The sequence below is a fragment of the Nipponia nippon genome, unplaced genomic scaffold (assembly GCF_047370975.1).
Source record: "Nipponia nippon isolate SJK-2023a ecotype South Korea unplaced genomic scaffold, ASM4737097v1 scaffold_12, whole genome shotgun sequence".
Classification (NCBI taxonomy): Eukaryota; Metazoa; Chordata; class Aves; order Pelecaniformes; family Threskiornithidae; genus Nipponia; species Nipponia nippon.
The window spans coordinates 4,505,510-4,516,926 of NW_028262313.1; the positions used below are offsets into that span (position 1 = coordinate 4,505,510).

The 11,417-nt window shown below is 41.4% G+C and overlaps 1 protein-coding gene and 1 long non-coding RNA gene across 6 annotated transcripts; both read right to left on the minus strand.

Annotated features, from left to right (window-relative positions):
• Window positions 1-513: 513 nt before the first annotated feature.
• NXT2 (nuclear transport factor 2 like export factor 2) lies at window positions 514-8,752 on the minus strand. 5 transcript variants are annotated; one of them, XM_087748497.1, is made up of 5 exons: window positions 8,613-8,665; window positions 7,965-8,146; window positions 6,279-6,365; window positions 4,958-5,102; window positions 514-4,057 (listed from the first exon to the last, which is right to left on the minus strand). In XM_087748497.1, the coding sequence occupies exons 3-5, from the start codon at window positions 6,294-6,296 to the stop codon at window positions 3,879-3,881; spliced, it is 342 nt and encodes a 113-aa protein (XP_087604623.1). In that variant the 5' UTR covers window positions 6,297-6,365; window positions 7,965-8,146; window positions 8,613-8,665; the 3' UTR covers window positions 514-3,878. The 5 variants fall into 5 exon arrangements, 4 of the variants coding, with proteins under 4 accessions (XP_087604623.1, XP_087604622.1, XP_087604624.1 ...); XR_015702544.1 differs by lacking the exons at window positions 7,965-8,146; window positions 8,613-8,665 and having other exon boundaries at window positions 514-2,229; window positions 3,097-4,057; window positions 6,279-6,383; XM_087748496.1 differs by lacking the exon at window positions 7,965-8,146 and having other exon boundaries at window positions 8,613-8,752.
• A 121-nt stretch (window positions 8,753-8,873) lies between these two features.
• On the minus strand, window positions 8,874-11,090 carry LOC148056659 (uncharacterized). The gene is made up of 4 exons (XR_015702555.1): window positions 10,953-11,090; window positions 9,901-10,131; window positions 9,713-9,820; window positions 8,874-9,010 (listed from the first exon to the last, which is right to left on the minus strand). It is a non-coding gene; the product is annotated as an uncharacterized LOC148056659 (long non-coding RNA).
• Between the last annotated feature and the right edge of the window lie 327 nt (window positions 11,091-11,417).

Genomic DNA, 11,417 nt, shown 5'->3' on the forward strand with positions numbered 1-11,417 from the left:
AAATAAAGTGAATACATCACCAGAGTTATCACATGAACCATTCCTTATTTGAGTGTTTCATTTCTTCTTAGCAGAGAAACAGCAGAGGCATAACAATATGTTCTCAGTGAAAATATTCGCAATCCAAGGATCTGGTACAAGTTTTGTTTGACTCCATCCAGCTACTTGTTGGACGGCAGTCTAAACTTCAGTACATTTTAGAGGGAAACATCAATTTGAGATCGTTCCTCTAGCCAGTTCAACACCGTTTACTGCTTGACAGTGCTCTTGGTGAGGCATTCGCTATAGGGTTATTACTCCAGACACAGTTTTTTACCGCAGCACTGACAAAGAGCTCACAGCCAGCCTGTTCTGCAGCGCCCCAGCACCGTGCTGCAACAACCAGAACACGTAACTCATACCCAGAACACAAGCAGTAAAGATAAGGAAGCCAAAAATTATTTCTTGCACTTTTAATATCATAAGAACAAAATATGAAAACTTATAATAATAATAAAAAAGCGGAACATCACATAAGTTTGGGGTTTTTTTAATTAATCTTACAAGAGGTCTTAAACAATTTAAAAAACTTACAAAATATATTCAAGCGTGAAAAGTTACTTTACTGATAAATCAGCATTTCTTTATAATGTGCTTTTCTCCCATCAGGATAAGGAAGCGTATGCGTATCAAACCCATGAGAACAAATCATTCATATCACCAGAACAAATCACTTCTCTCCATTCTAAGAAACAGCACAGGTATTCTAAGTCAATTAAACTGTAGTATGCCAAAAGAACAAAGCAACATAAAAACAAAGGACTGATAAAGACAGTACAGGGAACATACACCAAAGAGAAGACCTAGCAAGTCTTCAGTAGCCACAATTTAGCATGTGGAAGTGCTTCGCTCTTCAGCTGGCCTTCTTTCACTGACCAGTTGTACATGAGTAATTTGGTATCAAACAGCAAAAAAAGGTAGTATTCACTCCTGTTTACAGTTTAGAGCATACACATGTTCACTTTATAGGTGCCCATTGTAAATTTCGGATATTACAGCTGAGTCAGCAACGGGGAATGCTAAACCAGCTGGACCGTTTCGTACTGAACAGAATAAAAAGCATTTGTATGTTCTCTTCTGCTAATTTCAGCAGAGAAGTTTTAACAAGCAGCACAGAGCTGCAGCATCCCTAACTCCTCCAGCTAGTATGGAAGAGATTTTGTTTGTGCCATTAATTACTGAGTTGTAAAATCATCGATTTAATCTAACAGCTACATTATCACTTAGTATGCTCCATAAAAATATTTTGTAAACCAGCATTTTCAATTATAAAGAGAAAGAGCTAATCATGGTAGTACTGAATCACCCGAAGTGATCCTCAGCGAAGATGATGGAAATAGGCAGTACGTAACTGGCACTTCTCCCTAGGCTGAAGCAATTATGCCCTAATAAATTTCTCTCCAAAAACCCCTGTATGCACACCAAGTCCAGTTCCAACTACACATCTTACTAAGTAAGAGTTTAAACTGGGTTCGTCCAGCTAGGCCAGTTAGTAAGCTTGCTAAGTAATGTTCCAGGTAGTGGTGGCTTTTTTTGTTTGGTTGTTTTTTTGGTTTTTTGGGGTTTTTTTTTAATATTAATTGCAGAAATCAGATTTAAAAGCAGCCTGCATTTGAATAGCACAAAAATAGTTGACGAGAATAACATTTGACTGAAACATTGCCTCATATATTCTAAATCTCCCAATCTGCCTAGAGAAAGCTTAAAAACTACTATACACATTAAAACTTGAATAAAAATATCCAGTAAGTATTGATTCCCAGGACAAGCTTATCAGAGACAGATGTAAGTGCGTGTCCTGGTGACTGCCTTCGAAGTTCAACAAGCAAATGCTACGGTAGCACCCATCGCTACATTTCAAAAGTCAAAACCTGTTCTGCATATGCAAAGCAGATCTGTAACACTACTTATACCAACAGCAAATTAAAAAAAAATGAAAAGCACACCACACCGGTGTCACAGTTCAACAATGCTGTATCAGTAACAGGCAAACTTAGGGTTTTCTTTTCGGACTTGTAGAAATGAGATTATACAAATATATGCACCTCGCATATTCTGGTAAGAACAAACAGTAATTAAATAGAGGGATCCTTTCTTACTACATACAGAAATAAATGTCTTTACAGTATTTACAGTTTTCAAAAATTCTGGACTTCTTGCATTGTTTTGCAGGAATTCATATTCTTCAGGCTGAAAAATAGTGACACAGTAGCTCAGAACATAAACAGCTTCTGAATAGAGACAGGTTACTAATTCTAACTTACTGATGTAAAGACTAGAGTGCCTTAAAAGGAAATAAAACCAACCCATTTCACCTAAACATCCCATTATTTGTGGGATTATATCGCAAACTACAGATGTTTCAAGATGTTTTACACAAGTTCGATATTGCTCATTTTCACAGTCTTCCCGATTTAAGTCATAAAAACAAGTGAGCTGCAGCTGTAACCGCTTTTGTATTCAGGGTGTTGCTGTCACTGAAACATGTACTAAGATCACAGTTACAAGTTACCCTCATGTGTTTTTAGTTACAAGCTAGTGTACTCGCACATACATAGCTAAATTTTAATATTTTTTTACTCAGCTTAAAATAGAAATGAACCAGTTTGAAACAAATCTGTTATTCAGATTTACTCTTAAGTTCCCAAGTTAAGATGTCTTAACCTGTAGTCTTGAAAACTCTTTTAAAGCAGCTGAAAGCTTTAAACTGCAAATTTAAAGCAAGACACACAAAAAAACCCCAGAATCAATAATTAAAGGGAATATTTAAAAGGAACGTGAAAACTACGGTAAAAATCTGCATGAGAGGAAGATGGTATTTATGTTCAGAGCTGTTCTAAGTGGAAAATAATCAAAGCACCTGTTCTGAATAACAGTACTGAAGAGGAAAATTGAAGGCTTCACAGTAATACACACTTTCAGTGCCACTTTTTTACTACAGTCTTTCCTGCACAGACAGTTGGGATTCAAAACTCGCAGACTGAATACGGGAAAAATAGTCCAAACTTCATAGCAACAGAATTAACAGTTAAAGCAAACAGAAACGATGTAACTGACCTATTTCTTACACTAGAAGACTTCAAGAGAAAAATAATCAGTTTGCAGTCCTTCGCATGCATGTGACGAGTTGTTGGCATAGGAGCTCTGAATCATTCAGCACGCCCTACAGAGGAATCAATGTAAATTAACTACAACCAAAGTCTGAGAAGCTTAAGCCAAAAGGAAACCTGATGAGATTATTTAGTTATCAGAGAAGGTAACACGAGCTTTCCAATGGATTATTTGAGAGATTACACACTCAGGAGCTATATTTGCTACTTTCACAAACAGCAGAAATCACTGTCAATCCTTCCTAGCCTCTTACAACCAAGAGTAGGTAGCTTGGAGAATTCTATCTACATGCCACAAGCATCTTCTTCAAAAGAGGGAAGATGCTACTGTAAAAACAGATCAAGTTGAAAAAATTACACTTTTGGTCAGAATTGTACATTAAGAGGATTTTGTGTTCAAATAGTAGAGTTCCAGCATTCAGAATTACATACAAGAAGTCTGGAAGTGGCAGCATAGCTGCATGTAAGGCATTTCAGGAATGATTCCAACACAGCTCACTGCCTTCAGCATTTTATTAAGTTCAACTAACATGAGCAACCTCTCACATTTTAAGATTGTTTACTACTAAACCCATGGTCACCGGGATCAACCCCGAAACATCTGTAGACCTTCCATAATGACAGATGCAAGACGAAGAGGGAGCATTTCCCACGCGCGGAGAACGGCTGTCTATATAGCTAACTTCAACTTGTCGAATGAGAGAGGTCACTTCCCGTAGCCAGTCCTCACTAACTGCCCCAGTCCTGAAAGCGGAAACAGTCACTGGCGATCTTCCACACTGTGTTGGTAGGTGTGGCTTGTGCTGTCAGCAAGAAGTTCTGGTTGAAGTAGCGCTGCTTGTCGCCATCAAATTTTACTGTCCCACTTGTCACCACGAGGACTGTCGTCTGGCCTTGAGTAGCTTGCTCTTCGCAAGGAGAAAAAGTATAAAGAAAGCGACTCAAACAAAGACTAACGGGTGAAGAAGTAGGAAACGTACACAGAAGTTGCATTCAATTCTGGTTATACACTAACAACTGGTCACACGTTCATGAAAAGTACAGTTTTGTTGCATCGTTTCTGTACAGACAATGGTGTATTCGCTCGCCAACGCTGCTTTTTAACGGCTTTTCTATTTTTCATCTCATCTTGTTCACTTTAGAGCGCTATGACAAACACCCGAGTTTTTGCTTAGAATAAGCTCTCATTATTTGAGATATACATATATATATTTATATTTAGCAAGTTGCATACACTTTTCCCCCGCTATTAGAGATTACATCTTTTACACAGCAAAGCAAGCGTGCTTGACCACAGGCTTTTTCCTCACTTACATTCCCAAAATATCCATTAGAAGTAATTTATTAACTTCTCAATTATGTAAGCCTTTCTTTAGCAGTTGTTAATCAGAAATCTAAAGAACTCCACAACTGTTCTAGATGTAAAAAAATCAAAGTACATACAGGTTAGCGATTTGTTCCGCATTACACTGTGGGTCAGTACCAGAGGCTACAGTAGAGGTCTCTTGACTCTTAGACATTGTGAAGGAAACCGTAACCTGATAAGCCAGGCTTCTTCCATACATGAAAATACATCACATCTGAATATGATCTTAACAAAAAAAGTCCTTAAAATATTTTCCCAGACATGAGACAAAGCGTGGAGCTGCTGCATCTCTTGATGCAGCCATTTATGCACAGCTTGACATTTCAACCCTCAGTATTTTCTCTTGTTCCAAAAGAAATATTAAGCACTATTACAATTGCAGTTCACTTTCAACAGTCAGAAAAAGACTGAAATAAATAAGTAAATCATAATAGAACCTTACCGTGAACGGGCTGGCAGTCCAACACATTAACCTGGAATTCACTAGATGGCAACATTTCAAAAAACTTATTCAGTTCTTCTTGCCCGGACACTGCATTACCATTCCAAACTAACGTTGCTTTGTCCAAATAAAGTCTTGTTAAAGCCTGAGTGATTATGAAAATACATATTTAGGGAAAAATGTGTAAACACATACAATGGACAACATACAAAACAATATTCTTTGAATATTTATGTTGTGAATTATTGATTTCTTCTGTTACTTTGATAAATGAAATGCCCTCCTGAAATACTACCTCCTTTTAACAATTAGTGCTCCTGAACAAGACTTAAAACTAACTGAAACATATTCTGCTTTATAAGTTGCATAGTGACTCATATGCCTCCAAACTTAAATACCGATGAGATTCCTTTAACAAAGCTATTGATAGAACTGCACTAGTTGCTAACAAGAGGGTAGTGCTACCTTTCCAGAATAAGTTTATTGCCGATTTTTTTTGGGGGGGGAGGGGGTGTGCACGCAACACACATTATGTCAGGAAACTGTAACTTCAGGTTATAAAGAAAAAAAAAGTGAACAAGACCAGGAAGAGTGGAAACTTAAAGAGGACAGTTATCTGCAGCAGCAGACCAGAATTTCCCAAACGTTTCACACGCTGTAACAGTTGAGGAACTGCCTAACTCTCCTTCAAGCCGTTGAGACATCTCTGCCTAACCTACTTATGTGCAAAGTGACTATGAAGTTACATACAACTGCTGGTATTTTCACATAATCTAAAAGTTATTAAATTACAGTTACAAAACATTTAAAATTCCGAATAATTGTCTCCACAGCCCTCTTTTGATGTAAATATCTGTTACATGATACCACATTAATGTGGTCCATAAAGACTTTCAAAGCCAGATAGAGCTGTTTCCACTTTATCCTCAGGCACTCCTGAAGACTCCCAGAAACAGAAGTGACAACTGCTCATAAAAGAAGTTTGGGAAAAAATAAGCTAAATCCTAACCTCAGAGACAAATAAAGCAAGTTTTATCTGCCTGTACTGACCAAATCCTGTACCTGTAAAACATAGTTGGACACGAACTGAACTATGATCATGAAGAAGTCTAAAGCACTTTCTAAAAGGGCCCCTTGCACAACAATGCTGCACAGTAACATAAAGAATCCTCTCCAGGGCAGTCTAAGAGCATCAGAGTCTCAACCTGGCCAATACAATACACGGTAACCAACTTTCAGGTGCTTTCAAGTGTAATGCCAGTTAGAAAAGCAAGCAAAAAATGCACAAGATGGTTCTAACGATATCAAAATATCTACATACCCTTCTTCTTTTATCCATTGTCTCATAATAAATGTTGACAAATTCATCTGCAGCTCTACAAGCTTGATCCACATAAGTTTTGAAATCCTGGAGAGAAGAAATCATACCAAATTACTTAAGTTAGGCAATTTTATGCAACCTAGTCATCTACACAATTTCTCCAGCAAGTCACTTTGGTTGGTCTTTTCCATCCTCACTGAAAGATGATGTCAAATGATGTTGAAATAGATTCCAAACTCCTTTCCTACTTGCAGGAGGTACCAGCTTTTAGCAAGGTGACAGTTTTAGGATTCGTTTTGAATGCGGATATATTTATTGTATTGACATTGTAAATATTTACATCGAAAAATGGGCTACAGCTGGCTGCAAGTGGTGGGAACATGCAAGTATTCAGTGAAAATATTTGTTGCTGTGATGGCTGTTCTGAAATAAAGTTAAGGAACAAGACTTATTGAACGTATTTCTGAAAATTAGCAAGACCCCATCACACTGCCGCCATAGTCTCATGTTTTAAAACACCTTTATAGACACATATATAAAAAATGTAATAACATATAATTGGATATATAGATATAAAAATGAGAGGGAGAGAGAGAACACACACACACGCTGGATGTATTCCAGTATCAATCACTCCGGTGCTATATCCACAGGTAAAAACCAAACACTTCTCCTCATATCTCATTATTTTCCTTACTTCTCTCTACTTTTATTCATCCAAAGGTAACAGCCTTTGTTGTCACATCACTGCTATGTGAGCTCATTTGGTTATTTGTTAGTTTGTTTAGCTGTTTGGCCCTTGATCTCTTACAGACCCTGACCTGTGACATCCTGGAAGGCAGTGGTTCTGAATTTCCTGTCCATACATCTATAAAACTGCATTTGGTTCAGTTATAATATTTTGTTTAAAATATTATCATTTATCATTACCCTATTTCAGCGCTATATTATCAATATTTGCAACTCAATCAGTACTTCACAACTTAACTACCTACATTTTCTCGGCAGTCTTGAATGAATATACGCCAGAACTACCATGAATTCCTCCAGTATTACCACAAGAAACACTGCTATTCAGAGAAACCTCCATACTGCAAAATACTTATCAGCCTACGAAATAATCCCTGCTTACTCCACAAAACCCAATACTCCCATGTTACTGCATACTATTCTTTTCATCTCCCTCTGCAAGGACACAAACCTGCTCCTCATCTTCCTGTCTTCTCCAGCAATTTCTGAACCCACAGGCCAATTCCAAACAAATATAACAAAGTTGTGTTAAAGATGCTGTATTCCAGCAGTGCCAAGAGAAACTCTTTGGCACCAGGAGACACAGAGTATCAGGCCTCCCACTAAGGGAACAGTGATTATAACTCAGCCTGTTGTGTTATTGAGAGTAGATGGCTGTTACCTCTCCATCAGCACACACTTGCACACATAGCTTTCTAATCAGCAGCCAAGCGTATTGCCATTTAGCTGCCACACACACAGAACGGGTGTGAGGGAAAGCATTAGAGAAACACCAGGAGACTGGAATGAGCTCTTAGGGCACCTGCAATATAAGTCAAATGGAAAATAAGCTTTGTTAGTTTTGATATTCCAGATAAGTTCTTTAATAACCATAGCCCGGAATATGTTTTTAAATTCTGAGAACAATTTAGGTTGGAAGAAACTTCTGGAGGTCACCTGGTCCAAATCCCTGCTCAAAGCAGAGCCAACTTCAAAGCTTGATCTAACGTAAAAGTTAGATCCGACTGCTCAGGGTCCTATCTCCAGTCATGTTTTGAACATCTCTGAGGATGGAGATGTCACAGTTTCTTCGGGCTCCTCTTCCAATGTCTAACCACCTCACTCAGGAATCTTTCTTCCTAGTATTTAACAGGAAAGCCATAATTAAAAAAAACAACCAACTAAAAAAAAACCCCGTGGAGACTCTGACGACAATTCCAAGAAGTGAGCCTCTGCAGACGGTCTCTGTAAAACGCGGTGGTTCATCACACAAACCACTGTCCGGCCTCAGGCCTCTGTCCGAGGATGCTGCGGACGCTGGAAGCGAAGGTGGATCGGCCGAGGGGCAGGAACCGCCGGAGAGACACAGAAACCAGCTCTGCCCGGGGCAGCCGTGGGCTGAGGGGCCAGCGGGAGAGAGCCATGCACACACCCCCGCACTGAGGCGCTTCCCTCCCTCCCTGCTCCCATCCCTCACCGGAGCCGGCACACGTCCCGGCGGCCCTCCCCGCCGTTTCAGGCTCCTCCTCTGACAGGCAGCAGCCTCAGAGCCGCGGCCCCCACCGAAGCTCCCGCCGACCCACCCCGCCGCCTTCGCGGACTCACCACAGAGGCGGCCATGGCGAGGCGAGGCGCGCCGGCAGCCGCGCGGGCGGCGGGAGGGCGCCGGATGTGCGCCGCGCTCGGGTCCGCCGCTTCCGGCCGCACGGTCGCCCCGCGGAAAGCCTTCCGCCGCGGCAGGGAGCCCCGGCGGGCGGGTACCGGGGGGGGGAGCCCGCCTCGGGGGGCGCTTCGGGTCGGTTCAAGGCCGCAAGCAAAAGCGTTTTGGCGGCTGGAGTTTACTGGCTGAGAACGAGCAGCGCTTGGGCACGGAAAGATAAACCAAAGCTGTGGTTTTATGCTGTTTGTGGAGCGGAGGTGGGCAATCGGCCGGTCAGCGCCCACCCGTCCGTGGGACAGCCATAGAGTCACGGAATCATCGAGTCGTTTAGGTGGGAAAAGACCTGTAAGATCATCAAGTCCAACCGTTAACTTGCCAAGGCCACCACCAAACCATGTCCCTAAGCACCACATTTCCCCGCCTTTTAAATCCCTCCAGGGATGGGGACTCAGCCCTGGGCAGCCTGTGCCAGGGCCTGACAGCCCTTTCAGTGAAGAAATCTTTCCTAATATCCAACCTCAACCGCCCCTGGCGCAGCCTGAGGTCAGTCGGGCGGAGGTGGCCCTGTTCGCGTCCGTCTGTCTGGAAGCAGTCTGCCGAGAAGGACAGGAGAACGGCGCTGCTGCTGAAACAGCGGTTGGGTGGTGGCTGCCACGGTCTGACAGGAGCTCAAGCACAGAACAGCCCACAGCACAACAGGGCTTAAATGGCTCTGCTGTGGCATTCGGTTATAATTAATGTGGCGATCTTCTTCCTACTTTTTGTAACAGTAATATCAGTGTTGTGAAGCAGCATTGACCTTGTCCAGGGAGAAGTACGTGGGCATCAGACGGCCTCTCTGCCGTGCCTTCCAGCTATATGAAATAATTAACCACCATTTTTATGAAAAAAAAAAACCAAACATGAGTTTGGGTACTTCAACATCTTCCAGAGTTGTGAAAATGTTCAAGAAGTCTTACGTGCTTTGCCACAAGTGGTTAATGGTATTTAAGAGATCTATATGTTAATTTGTGAATGCAAGCAAGGATAAAGATGCCTTACGTACCTTGGCCAATAACCGGAGTGGAAAATCACACACATTAGTTACTCCCTTGATAGCACAAGTGCAACTTGCTGTCACAGAGAACATGGTTGTAGGTACCGTACACTGCGTCTGGAAGACCGTGGATATAAGAATGGGTCAGTGCATAAGCACTGTGCCCCTGATTTTACATACATTTTAGATCTCTGTACCTTTCCTACATGCACCTTTTCTCCTCCTGGTTGCCGTCACTCAGGGCAGAGACTTCCCGAGGTCTGCAGCTGCAGTGCTGGCAGGGCAGGACGCACCCAGGCCCGCGCTCCCACCGCGGGGAGGGAGCCGGGCAAGTGCATGAAGGAAACTTGCGCTGTTTTCCTGGAACGAGCTGAGTCGTAAGGCTGGCTAGTTAAATCTTCATCATGCGGTGAATAATAGGAAAAGACCTGAGGAGACACAAGAGGTCTGCAATTAATCACTAAAGATGATGTGGAGCTGACTGGGAAGAAATCATACACTGAAGGTCATAAACACTCTGGGAATGGAAAGGTGCACCTGTGACAGGGCTGCTGGGAGAGCAGCGAGTTTGGGTCCGGGCACCTGAGGCTGTGCCCTTTAGTATATTGGATCATGTCCAGCGGTGTCAGCTGTACACCAATTTGTCATTGCTGTGTAGGAGTTGTATCACTATGAAACAGCATGTCCCGCTGAATTAACCACTGTCAATGAAGATCGCTTCATACAAAAGTTCAGACATCCTCCCCTTTGAAATCTCAAGTGTCACTACCTCACCATATTATCTATTTGCCTCAAATTATTAAAGTACTTCACAAAACCTCTCTCATATAAAGAAGAGCGATCATCAATTTCTAACTAAAAAAGCAAGGCAGTGAAATTATATATGATTTGTTCAAGGTCACAAAGGGAGACAATTGCAGAACTGAAAACTGCAATTCTAATCTTTTACTTTCATCATATAAACATCTTTACTCCATTCTGAGATATATCAGTGTAAGATTAAAGAAGAATCACTCCTATCTGATATGTCCATTATCTACTTCATGTTTATTTTCATCATATTGATGACAATGATTCTAAAAAGGTAGTGCCATGTTCCTTGTCTATAAATGAGATTTGTAGGAAATGACCACAGTAAATCCTAGCGGACCGAAGGAATTGTATTTGTGTTATCACAGAGACTGTGAACAACCTGGACAAAACAACAGAAATAAGTATCTGTAAAAGCATTACCTCTTCATTTACTCACATGCAGCTGTGAAACTTGGAAGAGTAACAGGCTTAGCACAAGCCTTGTTGCTGGCAGATTGTGCAAAGTTCTTTATATCTTCCAAACACATTAAAATAGGGATCTGAAGAAAAATGTTTTTGAACTCTCATGTATCAATGGCTGCTCCAACAAAAGAAGTAATGTAGAGAGAATCAATTCAGAAAGAGTAGAAAGTAGCTAATTAGTTCACAAGCCTTCTTTCCGTCAGGTCAGGACTTTTCTCTTGACACAGTGGGATCATTATAGTGTCTTTGGCAACAGTTAATCAGAAGGACGCTCCTCCAGCAGGATTCAGCGCGGACGCTCCAGTGGAAATGAGGAAGGTAGATGATTTGAAGATTCTCTATGCCTATTGCCTGCCTGCCTTCGCACCAGTCATTATTCAGTGAAGTAACGTGTGTTAAATGGGAGGTGAATTGAAAACATGGGTGTGAAATTCATTCT